The 14,949-nt window shown below is 42.4% G+C and overlaps 1 protein-coding gene across 1 annotated transcript; it reads left to right on the forward strand.

The window, feature by feature from the left end:
- The first annotated feature begins 6,331 nt into the window (after positions 1–6,331).
- On the forward strand, positions 6,332–10,351 carry aar2 (AAR2 splicing factor). Its single transcript, XM_036945794.1, is given in 8 exon segments — positions 6,332–6,391; positions 6,393–6,519; positions 6,522–6,816; positions 6,818–7,005; positions 9,329–9,385; positions 9,718–9,761; positions 9,763–9,936; positions 10,202–10,351. Coding segments are annotated over 8 exon segments (1,095 nt in total).
- Positions 10,352–14,949: the final 4,598 nt, after the last annotated feature.

Raw genomic sequence — 14,949 nt, forward strand, 5'->3', positions numbered from 1 at the left:
TTCTTACAGCTACGGCATGTTGACAGAATCTGAGGAGGACAGGGATGGTCCCAAGGGCGGTCCAGGGAGGAGAAGGTCATTGAGTGACTGTCCTATATGCTGGAACGAACAGTTAAACACAATCCTATCTTTTCCATTGTGATGTACAATATGGTAGGTATAAACCAGGACTCAGTAGATCGTTCAGCTACCTCAGGTGGCACCAGTGACACGTAGCCTACTGTCTGAAGCTTCTTTATCTCCTGGCAGTACACCTCTGCACGTTTTGGGTCTCTGGCGAGTATGTGGAAAGCTGCTCGTCGAGCATCTCATTCCAAAATCATGGGCATTAATATGGAGTTGGTCCCCCCTTTGCTGCTATAGCAGCCTCCACTATTCTGGGAAGGCTTTTGACTAGATGTTAGAACATTGCTGCGGGGACTTGCTTCCATTCAGCCACTAGAGCATTAGTGAGGTCGGGCACTGATGTTGGATGATTAGGCCTGGCTCAAAGTCGGCGTTCGAATTTATCCCAAAGGTGTGTGATGGTCAGGGCTCTGTGTAGGCCAGTCAAGTTCTTCCACACTGATCTCAACAAACCTTTTCTGTATGGACCTCGCTTTGAGCACAGGGGCAGTGTCGTGCTGAAACAGGAAAGGGCCTTCTCCAAACTGTTGCCACAAAGTTGGAAGCACAGAAAAGTCTAGAATGTCATTGTATGCTGTAGCGTTAATATTTCCATTCACTGGAACTAAGGTGCATAGCCAGAACCATGAAAAACCACCCCAGACCATTATTCCTCCTCCACCAATCTTTATAGTTGGCACTGTACATTGGGGCAGATAGCATCCTCCTGGCATCCACCAAACCCACCAAATCTGGACTGCCAGATGTTGAAGCATGATTCATCACTCCAGAGAACGTGTTTCCACCGTTTCCAGCCGAATCCACTAATTCGAAGGGGTGTCCACATACTTTTGTATATATAATATAGTGTCTTCTTTTTCCTCCAAATGAAAATGTGGATTTAAAAAAATCCAAAGAATATCTCTTTAAAATTACATTTTTGTGAGAATCACCCAAAAAATACTAAGTAGTCTGTTTGTGTGCATTCAGTCTCTGGATGTAAGCACAATGAGAGATGAAGTGGACAGTGTGTCTGGACACTGATATAAGATCAGTTTGGCATTTCACCCATAATGTTCTGGGTTGGGATTTGCTGATTCCATCTGTGCCTAAAGTAAACGTTCCAGTACCGACTGGACATAAACATTCTTTAATCCAACCACACATCATTGCAGCCCTCCCAACCAGACTGACTCATCAAGGACTTTACCAAGTACCACGACCTTTTAGACAAAAACCTGTTTCAGACAAAAACCTCCGCCAAGTGAATCAAGTGGATCTTCCAGCAAGACTATAACCCCAAGCACACATAAAATCCACAAAGAAATGGTTCATTCACCACAAAATCAACATTTTGCAAGGCCACCTCAGTCTCCGGACTTGAGTCCCATTTAAAAACCTGTGGTTTGAGTATAATTTTTCAGTCCATAAGCACAGACGAAGGATATCAATGATCTGGAAAGATTCTGTATATAGAAATTGTCTAAGATCCCTCCCATGTGTTCTCCATTCTCATCAAGCATTTTAGAAAAATACTCGTATCATTATCCTCGAGCTTGCAAGGTGAGGGTACTTTTAAAAATATATTTTTTACTTACTTGTTAAACAAAATCTCTTTCTCTGATTAATTGTGTAAGTATAAAATAACATAATTTGTCCGTTTTTTTAGCATACAATATAGCTCAGTACTTGTATTATTTATTTATTGTATTTTGTGCTAATCTTTATCAAGGGATCAACTAATTTGGGACCCCACTGTATATAATAATAATAATAATAATAATAATAATAATAATAATAATAATAATAATATGAATATATGCCATTTAGTAGACGCTTTTTTGCATTAATTTGACATTCCTTTGTATATAGACTGGAATGTAACAGTTTGAATGGAACAGTTTGAATGCAACGGTTAGTAATGTAACAGTTTGAAAGCAACAGTTTCAGCATTATTATACTATTACGCACGACAGTTTTCCAGAACTATTTTAAGGTCTCCAAAGTGTACATAGCCTAGCCCGCTGATTGGGGAGCATCTAACCTAAACCTGTCAACGTTGCTCCCCTGCTCCTATAATCTCTCCAACGAAACCGAAAGAAACCAAAAAGGTGATTGATTGATCGTGGAAATTGTCCTCGACTTGATGGGACTGGAGTTTGCTGAAATCCTAAGCCCACCGCTAGCAACCCATGACAGAGAGGGAAACTAGAGACGCCAGTAGGATTTCGGCGATGTTGGGTAACCACGGAACTTCGGAAAAATCTCTGCACATCCTGGGTCCGCTTGCCAACGCGTTGACTTTACCCATGAAAGCGTTTTTAAACACCCAAATAGGCTACTAACCTTTTGGATACAATGTACACAGCCCGATCACGAATAACTCCCGCAGCTCCTGCTGGCTCCCGATGACACGGATTTGCTTGTCTGGAGATCATCCTATAGAAAATGATAAATGGTAGGTGGCCATTCCCTTCTGACATGTGATGCATACTTGCGTAACGATGGGTGCTGTCCTAGATCAATGGAAAGCACACTTGGAGATGGGGTCCATTCATGTAGATAAAACCAACTAATGTTATAGTGTTTTCTCTCTGTTCTGAACTGTTGCATGTTGAATAGTTTGATCATGATTAAATATAGACATATACTTACAGTTTATGTCGTGCGCCCAAGAATAACCTTTCAATTACGCGCATTGCGCGCAGGACGCATTCCATATTAAATCTACAAATAATTAATGTGAAATAAAATAAGCTGACTGGCAGGTATGTGTTAACTCACACACTACTTGATTTTTCAGTATGTGAACGGGCCTGTGCTCCGTAGCGTCGTGGTGTTTCTGCTGTTGGGTGTCTCCTACAGTAAGCGCAGGTGCAACTACACGGATATACTCAGCACGTACAGAGAACTAATCTTCGTTGAACTTCAGAATTTGGTATGTGGGCCATCAAATCGTTGAAAGTGTGTTACTGTTGTTCACAAGATCAAAGTGGCTTTATCTCAAACATAACTATTAGTTGTGACTATTAATTTATTATACCTGTTATATTGACTATGGAAAATGGCAGATGCAAAATTCACACTTCAGAAAAACGTCTGGTACTAGCTTGAGCCTACACAAATATTATGCAGGGCAAGTCTGTACAGTGGAATACTTGTTTTTGACTGCCTTCACTGATTTGTTATGAATACTATATCCTTTAAAAACATGTATATCCCTTTATTGTCTAACAGACATGTATGTTTTCTTGGAACAGAATCTGACAGGCACTTTTGACACACCCAAAGGGAGGGACCATTGTCCCTCAGGAAAGGTAGTGTGTGTGTGTGTGTGTGTGTGTGTGTGTGTGTGTGTGTGTGTGTGTGTGTGTGTGTGTGTGTGTGTGTTTGTATGTTTGGTTTTACTGTCCTTATGGGGACTGGGAGTCCTCACAAGGATAGTAAAACAATGAAAATTGTCAGTGTCATTTTGCAGGTCCCCACAAGGAAAAATGATATTTTAGGCTTAAATTAGTTTTAGATTTGGGGTTATGGTTAAGGTTAGGGTTAGTTTAAGGGTTAGGGAAAATGGGATGTTGAATGGAAATCAATTGTTTGCTCCCCACAAGGATAGTAAAACAAATGTGTGTGTGTGTTTGTTTGTGTGTCAGTTTCAGCACCATGGACAGGGGATGTAGCTAATATGCCCCTCTGTGAAAACAATTACCCCTTGCCTTATACTCCAATTACAACTTTGTTTGTTTGTTTGTTTGTTTGAGTGATTGATTGAATGAATGATTGATTTCTTGAATGTATGAAATAAAAATGTGAATTGCAGATGACAACACAATCATTGTACAAAATGTATTTCCAACGCGTATGTCTTATTTGACAGTAATAATAATTCACTGTTTTCCCATGCTTCATTATGGCAGCTGCAGCACGTGTTGCGCTCCATCCATGGTATGACAGAGCAATTCCTGTGTCAGGGCTGGGATCAGGAACACGGGCGGGGCAGCAGAGAGCAGCGGGCCATGAAGAAGCCAGTGGAGATGATGGCAGTGCTGATCAGACAGAACTGCAGGCACACTGACCTGGTGAGGCTGCTTTAAAGACAGGGCTAGGTTTCACTATGGTTCTGGCGAATGCTTTTTGTTACATACGATTCATTTTTTAATAATGATAGTTAATGTGTATAAATTATGTATATCAGTCAACGACGATGTAATGAGATGAGATGGATCCTCAATGTTTTGCCTTTCCTTTCTTTAAGGTGAGGAAACAGAAGAGAACAGCGCTGTGTGTGACTGCCCAGAGGACGAAGGGAAAGAACAGGAAGAGGATGAGACTCATCAGGGCACTGATAAACTGTTGGCAGAAGCTGCAGAGTTTGTACACACCCACAAAATAATTCTAAAAAAATATGTTTTTCTTTTTTATCAAAATTGTTTCAAAAAAGCTTATTTTGTAGAGTAGAATGACAGTTTGTATGTCAGGCATAGGCCTCTGTTTATGACCTTTTACTTCTTGTCTGTATAGTCCCACACGTATAAGCTATAGGTCACCATAGATCAGGGATGGGCCACTTTGATGTGGGCGGGGGCCACAAAAAAACCGAACTGATCATGCTTACTATAAGTTTAGATAGCTAGCCGCTAGACTAACTTGCCAATCTAAAAATGTTTACCTGACTTGGGCTAATTAAGTGACTGCTGATGCACAACCACATGTTGAAATTGCACCTTGTGTAATCTACTATTCTAACTCTCAGCAGTAAGTTGAGACCCGACTGAGTTCCCCCCATTAATTATGGTTGTTAGAGGATGGTTTTACAATGCAGTGAAGATATTTACTTGTAATACCTTGGTGCACACACATTTTATAACTCTTAGCTATCTCACAATCCAGATATTGTTTTTGTGAAACCGATAGATACATTTGTTGTTCTATGAAATGTATTCAAGATGCCCACTGATAAAGGTTTCTTAAACTGCATTATTGGTTGTTTATTCCTGTAATGATCGAAACATGGGCCATTACTAAAGACCTATTGTTTAGTTCTCTTGTTATAAGAAATTGTTAACAAAATGGACAAAAAACAAGAAACTCCCCAAGTTGCATAACTTCCAGAACGTTTCTCATTTTAGGTTTTTGTTTCTGTTGGGAAAGAAATTCCACATGCACAGTCATGTTTACATGAACTCTGTAGCACTGTTAGTGCTATCCTGGATCCTTGGGACGTCCATACCATAAACTTAAACCTAACCATTTTAAATGTCTACTTCAATATGGTCATACCAAGGATCATTTAGCTATTTGATTTACAATTTTAGAACCCCTTAAGGTATCAAAATATTTTTGTTTGATGAAACATTGAATTTGGCCTTACTGCTATTAGCCCATAGAAACACGTTGACCAACAGCTTCATACATAGATTATCAGTAAGAAAATACATTCTAAAGGAATGTCTGTCCTATATCTGAGACATATAAGAATGATCAGGACACAAATATATATAGAGTAGAATGACAGTATATACATATATATATATATATATATATATTTTTTACATGTATTTAACCTCTTATTTTAGGCACTAAACAATCTCCATATATTTCCATTCATTTTGTTCACTGGTACCCATACAAAAAACTGATATCGCTAATTTAACGGGCCACAGATTTTGATGGGGATTTTACTATTACGCTAAATCGACTCTAGGGGGTTTTGAGCACTGGATACAAATCAGTATTCGACTTCCATCCGTCAGTTCACATACATGAAAGCCGGTCACTAGGGGGCAATAGTGACCGTTTTTTACCTTCAATTAGGTTTTGATTTTGCTAGAGCTGCGTGGACAGGGATGGCAGGTGTATGTAGCTACCTGCGTCTTAGTTCAAAGGTTGCAAGTACGAATCCAGCAATAGAAGGTTACTTTTGAGAGTTTTGTTTTAAGCCTATCACAAACCTTTACTCTTACGTGGATCATTCGGAGTTAATGCCTAACATAATCATCTGCCTTTGATTCCAAAGGTTGTAAATTCGAAACCAGCAATATAAAGTTGTTTTTGAGATTTTTGTTTAAAGCCTATCCCAAACCTTAACCCTTACCTTACCATTCAGAGTTAATGTCTAAACTTAACCCTTACAATTTCAGAGATAATGGCTAAACCTAACCTTAAACACTTAGAAACTTGACATTTGCAACATCTTCAAAATGTTACGTTTGAGAAACATGGATGAATGATAAATCCTGAGGTGGCATGGGGGTTGTTTGAGGAGGGGGCAACCCTGGTTGTTATGGAGCGTTCCCGAGGGCACAGAGCTCGGTATAAACTACAAGAGCTGGCAGGTCGGGTCTTGCTTCCAGGGGGTGAAGATGATCCCACCAGGCCTCCACTTCCTCCACTACTGTTCCTCCAACGCACCAGACCTTGGGGTGAAACAGGCCCTAAAAAAGGCCTCTGAAAGAGCGAGATCTGTCTGGCCAACTGGGACCCCAAAGAGGAGGATCTGGACATCTCTGCCTCCCAGAATGAAGAGGTGGGCTGGGTCTGGGTGGGCCTACAAGACCTGGACCCTTTCCTGGGCCCCTACCAGTACGAGCTGATGTACAAATGTGTCTCCCTTACTGCCTGGGTGAACCAGGAGATAGCCACAAGGTTGCAGCTTCTCCTGGGTTGTATGTGTGCCATCAACAACCTAATCCCATAACTTTATCTCAAACACCAAGACCCGTGAGGAACAGAACCTGCCTAGGAACGATAAGTGTCAGACCATGAAGGAGGAGCAGGACAGGCTGCACAGGATGAAGCCGAGAGATGGGACTGAGCTGAGGTTCTCCCCCATCCCCAGGCAGACCTAGCCTCCTGGAGCCACCCCAGCCCAGATCACTCAGTATAGCCCAGACCTGAGCTGCAGTGGCAAGAAAAAGTATGTGAACCCTTTGGAATTACCTGGATTTCTGCATACATTGGTCATCAAATTTGACCTGATCTTCATGTAAGTCACAATAATTGGCAAACATAGTGTGCTTAAACTAATAACACACAAATTATTGTATTATTCTTGTCTATATTGAATACATCCTTTAAACATTCACAGTGTAGGTTGGAAAAAGTATGTGAACCCCTAGGCTAATGACTTCTCCAAAAGCTACAGTGCCTTGCAAAAGTATTCATCCCTGTCAGAGTGTGCGCAACTGGTTGGAAGTCAGGTGCAGGAAAGCAGAGATGAGTGAACAGGTACACTTTATTCAGGCAGAGGAAAACAGATGGACGCAAACTGCTTCACAACACACCGGCCCAAGGGAAAAAGCGATAGCGCACAAATACACAAATAGGTACAAATAACAAAACCACGGGTTACAACAATACACAACAATGCACAAAGCCAGCCTGAAGCGTCACACACGTAACGAACGAACAATACCACACACAGACAGGGGGGGAACAGAGGATAATATACACGTAGAGTAATGAGGGGATGTAAAGAGGGTGTGTGGGAAAACAAGACAAAACAAAACAGGAACACACACAAAACACCAGCGGAACCCATCCAACTTGAAGGAGCTGGAACAGTTTTACCTTGAAGAATGGGCAAAACTCCCAGTGGCTAGATGTGCCAAGCTTACAGAGACATACCTCAAGTGACTTGCAGCTGTAATTGCTACAAAAGGTGAGTCACCTTACAGTATATTGACTTTTTGCATCTTCAATGTGGTAGGCATGTTGTGTAAATCAAATAATACAAACCTCCCCCAAAATCAATTTTAATTCCAGGTTGTAAGGCAAAATAGGAAAAATGCCAAGGGGGTGAATACTTTCGCAAGCCACTGTATCTGGAGTCAGGTGTCAGCGTTTCTGGAGTCCGATCAATGAGACGAGATTGGAGATGTTGGTTAGAGCTGAATAGCAAAGTCAAAACAAATTTGACTTTGCTATTCACAAGAAGCATTGCCTGATGTGAACCATGCCTTGAACAAAAGAGATCTCAGAAGACCTAAGATTAAGAATTGTTGACTTGCATAAAGCTGGAAAGGGTTACAAAAGTATCTCTAAAAGCCTTGATGTTCATCTGTCCACGATAAGACAAATTGTCTATAAATGGAGAAAGTTCAGCACTGTTGCTGCTCTCCTAGGAGTGGTCGTCCTGCAAAGATGACTGCAAGAGCACAGTGCAGAATGCTCAATGAGGTTAAGAAGAATCCTAGAGTGTCAGCTAAAGACTTACAGAAATCTCTGGAACACGCTAACATCTCTGTTGATGAGTCTACGATACGTAAAACACTAAACACGAATGGTGTTCATGGGAGGACACCACGGAAGAAGCCACTGCTGTCCAAAAAAGAACATTGCTGCACATCTGAAGTTCTCAAAAGAGCACCTGGATGTTCCACAGCGTTACTGGCAAAATATTCTGTGGACAGATGAAACTACAGTTGTGTTGTTTGAATGGAACATACAACACTATATGTGGAGAAAAAAAGGCACAGCACACCAACATCAAAACCTAATCCCAACTGTAATGTATGGTGGAGGGAGCCTCATGGTTTGAGGCTGCTTTGCTGCCTCAGGGCCTGGACAGCTTGTTATCATTGACGGAAAAATGAATTCCCAAATTTATCAACAATAAAAAATAAAAAATAAATAAGTAACCTTTATTTAAGCAGGAGAATGTAAGGCTATCTGTCCACCAATTGAAGCTCAACAGAAGTTTGGTGATGCAACAGGACAACAACCCAAAACACAGAAGAAAATCAACAACACAATGGCTTCAACAGAAGAAAATACGCCTTCTGGAGTGGCCCAGTCAGAGTTCTGACCTCAACCTGATTGAGATGCTGTGGCATGACCTCAAGAGAGCAGTTCACACCAGACATCCCAAGTATGTTGTCGAACTGAAACAGTTTTGTAAAGAGGAATGGTCCAAAATTCCTCCTACATGTCTGATCCGCATCTACAGAAAACGTTTGGTTGAGGTTATTGCTGCCGAAGGCGGGTCAACCAGTTATTAAATCCAAGGGTTCACATACTTTTCCCACCCTGCACTGTGAATGTTTACATGGTGTGTTCAATAAAGACATGAAAACGTATAATGGTTTGTGTGTTATTAGTTTAAGCAGACTGTGTTTGTCTATTGCTGTGACCTAGATGAAGATCAGATAACATTTTATTACCAATTTATGCAGAAATCTTAGATTTATTTCCAAAGGGTTAACATACTTTTTCTTGCCACTTCATGCCCTGGACATTCTGTTGGAGAAACACCACCAGCAGCAACCACTCAATGAGCTAGGTGAAGCGGAAGTAAGATCTATGTGATATATTTTACAGATTTATGTGGATTTATGGAGAAGATAAAGTGAATAGGAACTTAGACTAGACGTTATAGATTGCGGAACATCAAAGGAGATTGGAGCTTAGACATTTGAATTGACATGATTGCAACCATGCTGTAGTCATATGTCTTTTTGCCTCAGGCGCCTATCCTCAACCACTATAAACCATATTTAATAGGACATCTGACAACTACAGCCTTTGCTCTAAGAGCTGTAAAATAACCTGGTAATGAACTGTCTTTCTGATTGCCTCTCTCTGTTTCTCTCCTATGCCTTTCCCTCTCCCCAGGTGAGCTGCAGTTTGCATTTGTGTATTTTCTCATTGGGACCGTGTACGTACGAGGGCTTTGAGCACGGGAAGCATCTGCTGGCCCTGCTGTGTCGTAGTGAGAGCCCGGCTCTATACCTGGGCCTCATCGCTGTGCTCTACCAGCAGCTGGGAGAGATACCTACAGACTTCTCTGTGGACATTGTGTCTCAGGACAACTACCTCACCTCCACGTTACAGGTGAGCTGGCATCAATGAAACCCCATCATTACTGATGTCTGTATTATAGAATATCTTCCCCAGTTCTAGAAGACAAAACAGACCGCACCGTAAATTGGTTAAAAGCAGCAGGTGGCCATCCTATCACATCTGACCACAGAACACAGTCCGTAATTTTCTATTCATTTCCTGATAATTCTACATGTTGAATCTGCTGCACACAGCCAGCGTTTGTTACGGTGTGACTCGTGTCTAACTTGCTCTCCATTTCCCTTCTCTCCGTCAGGACTTCTTCCAGTTTGCCAGTGGGCCTGGGGTGGACGGCACCCTGCAGAAGAGGGCAGAGAAGTTCAAGGCCCACCTGACCACTGAGGTAGATCCTGATGATTGTGACCCTGTTGTAGTGTTACTGCCTGAGAGGATCACACTGGACTGAGCATGCTGTGAAGAACATCCAGGGTCACAGGTACGTGGGGGTCAGGAAATAGGACTGCAACCTTGTCTTAAAGAAGAGACTTATATATATATATATTTTTTTACATTTGTATTATTTTTATTTTTATTTATTATACTTTTAGCCCTTTTTCACCCCAATTGGTAGTTACAGTCTTGTCCCATCCCTGCAACTCGCATACGGACTTGGGAGAGGCGAAGGTCAAGAGCCATGCATCCTCCAAAACTCAACCCTGCCAAGCCGCACTGCTTCTTGACACACTGCTCGCTTAACCCAAAAGCCAGCCACACAAATGTGTGGGAAGAAATACCATACCACTGGCGACCGAGGTCAGCATGCAGGTGCCCGAGGTCAGCTTGCAGGCGCCCGGCCCGCCACAAGGAGTCGCTGGAGCGCGATGGGACAACGACATCCCGGCCGACCAAACCCTCCCCTAATCCGGATGTCGCTGGGCAAATTGTGCGTCATCTCCCGGTCACGGCCAGCTGTGACACAGCGTGGGATCGAACCCAGGTCTGTAGTGAAGCCTCTGTTTTCTTTGTCTCTCATTTCCTTCAAGTGTGTTGCCTTGAGCTTGACCATTCTTAGGAAAAACAACTGACCTCCAAGGCTCTTGATGCTGGGGTGTCATTCTAGTTCTGGCCATGCTGCCCCCTCCCTGGCTCTCTGTCTTTAACTTCTCTGCCAGTCTACTCATAAACAAGCACATGTCCATCTAAAATGAATGGTCCAATTGGAATCAGGAATGGGGTCAATATGGCACTTTCTACGTGGATCGTTCTAAGGTTCTAGAGGAGAATGGGGAAATGTGGAAAACCTCACTGATACCCTCTAGTGGTCCTTCTGTGTTCATGTTAGCACCTACCATCAATAATTAGTTATTTTTTGAGATTGCCTATCTTAGATTTTATTGAGGGTGTAGAGAAAAACAACACTGCAGTAGTATCTAACAATACACAAGAATCTAAAAGTAAAATAATGGAATTCAAAATTATAGATGTGTTTTTGTGTGATGAGACGTATATGTGGATGTATATGTATATATGTATTATGGACAGTATGTGGATTGAATATGTAGTATATCTGAATACGTAGGATAAAATAGTGTATGTACAGCAATAGTTTAATAAGTTGGCCTAGACTAGAATACAGAATACACAGTTGAAGGCGGAAGTTTACATACACTTAAGATGGAGTCATTAAAACTCATTTTTCAACCACTCCACAAAATTCTTGTTAACAAACTATAGTTTTGGCAAGTCGGTTAGAGAATCTACTTTGTGCATGCCACAAGTCATTTTCCTAACAATTGTTTACATACAGATTATTTCACTGTATCACAATTCCAGTGGGTCAGAAGGTTTACATGCACTAAGTTGACTGTGCCTTTAAACAGCTTGGGAAATTCCAGAAAATGATGTCATGGCTTGAGAAGCTTCTGACAGGCTAATTGATATCATTTGAGTCAATTGGAGGTGTACCTGTGGATGTATTTCAAGGCCTACCTTCAAACTCAGTGCCTCTTTGCTTGACATCATGGGAAAATCTAAAGAAATCAGCCAAGACCTCAGAAATAAAATTGTAGACCTCCACTAGTCTGGTTCATCCTTGGAAGCAAATCCCAAGCGCCTGAAGGTACCACGTTCATCTGTACAAACAATTGTATGCAAGTATAAACACCAAGGGACCATGCAGTCTTCATACCGCTCAGGAAGGAGTCGCGTTCTGTCTCCTAGAGATGAATGCACTTTGGTGTGAAAAGTGCAAATCAATCCCAGAACAACAGCAAAGGACCTTGTGAAGATGCTGGAGGAAACAGGTAAAGAAGTATCTATATCCACAGTTAAACGAGTCCTATATCGACATAACCTGAAAGGCCGCTCAGCAAGGAAGAAGCCACTGCTCCAAAACCGCCATAAAAAAGCCAGACTACGGTTTGCAACTGCACATGGGGACAAAGATTGTACTTTTTGGAAAAATGTCCTCTGGTCTGATGAAACAAAAATGGAACTGTTTGCCATCGTTATGTTTGGAGGAAAGAGGTGGAGGCTTGCAAGCCCAATAACACCATCCCAACCGTGAAGCACGGGGGTGGCAGCATCATTTTGTGGGGGTGCTTTGCTGCAGGAGGGACAGGTGCACTTCACAAAATAGATGATATCATGAGGATATATTGTGGATATATTGAAGCAACATCTCAAGACATCAGTCAGGAATTTAAAGCTTGGTCACAAATGGTCTTCCACATGGACAATGACCCCAAGCATACTTCTAAAGTTGTGGCAAAATGGCTTAAGGACAACAAAGTCAAGGTATTGGAGTGGCCATCACAAAGCCCTGACCTCAATCCCATAGAACATTTGTGGGCAGAACTGAAAAAGCGTGTGCAAGCAAGGAGGCCTACAAACCTGACTCAGTTACACCAGCTCTGTCAGGGGGAATGAGCCAAAATTCACCCAACTTATTGTGGGAAGCTTGTGGAAGGCTACTCGAAACTGAGTCAGGTTTTTAGACCCAAGTTAAACAAATTAAAGGCAATGCTACCAAATTCTAATTGAGTGTAAACTTCTGACCCACTGGGAATGTGATGAAAGAAATACAAGCTGAAATAAATCCTTTTCTCTACTATTATTCTGACATTTCACATTCTTAAAATAAAGTGGTGATCCTAGCTGACCTAAGACAGGGAATTTTTACTAGGATTAAATGTCAGGTATTGTGAAAAACAGAGTTTAAATGTAGTTGGCTAAGGTGTATGTAAACTTCCGACTTCAACTGTACATATCAAATCAAATCAAATTGTTTTTGTCTCATGTGCCGAATACAACAGGTGAACAGTGAAATGCTTACTTATGAGCCCTTAACCAACAATGCTGTTAAAAAATCCAGATAAGAATAAGAAATAAAAGTAACAAGTAATTCTAGAGCAGCAGTAAAGTATCAATAGCAAGACTATATACAGGGGGGTATCGGTACAGAGTCAATGTGGGGGGGCACCGGTTAGGTGATGTAGTATGTACATGTAGGTATAGTTATTAAAGTGACTATGCATAGATGACAACAGAGTAGCAGCGGTGTAAAAGAGGGTAGGTGGGTGGGGGGGGGGGGGGGGGGGGGATGTCTTGAGATGTTGCTTCAATATATCCACAATATATCCTCATGATATCATCTAGCCATTTGATTAGGTGTTCGGGGGTCTTATGGCTTGGGGATAGAAGCTATTTAGAAGCCTCTTGGACCTAGACTTGGCTCTCCGGTACCGCTTGCCGTGCGGTAGCAGAGGGAACAGTCTATGACTATGGTGGCTGTAGTCTTTGACAATTCTTAGGGCCTTCCTCTGACACCGACTGGTGTAGAGGTCCTGGAAGGCAGGAAGCTTGGTCCCGGTGATGTACTGGGCCGTTCGCACTACCCTCTGTAGTGCCTTGCGGTCGTAGGCCGAGCAGTTGCCATACCAGGCAGTGATGCAACCAGTCAGGATGGTGCAGTTGTAGAACCTTTTGAGGATCTGAGGACCCATGCAAAATCTTTTCATTCTCCTGAGGGGGAATAGGTTTTGTCGTGCCCTCTTCATGACTGTCTTGGTGTGCTTAGACCATGTTAGTTTGTTGGTGATGTGGACGCTAAGGAACTTGAAGCTCTCAACCTGCTCCACTGCAGCCCCGTCAATGAGAATGGGGGCGTGCTCTGTCCTCTTTTTCCTGTAGTCCACAATCATCTCCTTTGTCTTGATCACGTTGAGGGAGAGGTTGTTGTCCTGGCATCACACGGCCAGTTCTCTGACCTCCTCCCTATAGGCTGTCTCGTCGTCATCAGTGATCAGGCCTACCACTGTTGTGTCATTGGCAAACTTAATGATGTTGTACCTGGCCATGCAGTCATGAGTGAACAGGGTGTACAGGAGGGGACTGAGCACACACACCTGAGGGGTCCCTGTGTGAGGATCAGCGTGACGGATGTATTGGTACCTACCCTTACCACCTGGGGGTGACCCGTTAGGAAGTCCAGGATCCAGTTGCAGAGGGAGGTGTTTAGTCCCAGGGTCCTTAGTTTAGTGATGAGCTTTGAGGGCACTATGGTGTTGAACGCTGAGCTGTAGTCAATGAACAGCCTTCTCACGTAGGCGTTCCTTTTGTCCAGGTTGCATCATCTGTGGATCTGTTGGGGTGGTATGCAAATTGGAGTGGGTCTCGGGTTTCTGGGATAATGGTGTTGATCTGAGCCATGACCAGCCTTTCGAAGCACTTCATGGGTAAAACAGTATGTAAACATTATTAAAGTGACCAGTATTCTATGTATATAGGGCAGCAGCCGTTAAGGTCCAGGCTTGAGTAAATGGATGGCAGCTAGCTAGTGACAGTGACCAAGTTCAGGGCAGGGTACTGGGCGGAAGCCGGCTAGTGATGGCTATTTAACAGTCTGATGGCCTTGAGATTTCACAACCATCCGCAATGTGTGTCTAATATAGCATGCAGTAACATTACCATTCACTTAAACCTTGTGTAACTGGTCATTCTCTTTGATTAAACACAACTTTAAATCCATGTGTGCGTTTTGGTTACTCTGTTCTGTAAATGTTA

This window comes from Oncorhynchus mykiss, chromosome 16 (assembly GCF_013265735.2).
Source record: "Oncorhynchus mykiss isolate Arlee chromosome 16, USDA_OmykA_1.1, whole genome shotgun sequence".
NCBI lineage: Eukaryota > Metazoa > Chordata > Actinopteri > Salmoniformes > Salmonidae > Oncorhynchus > Oncorhynchus mykiss.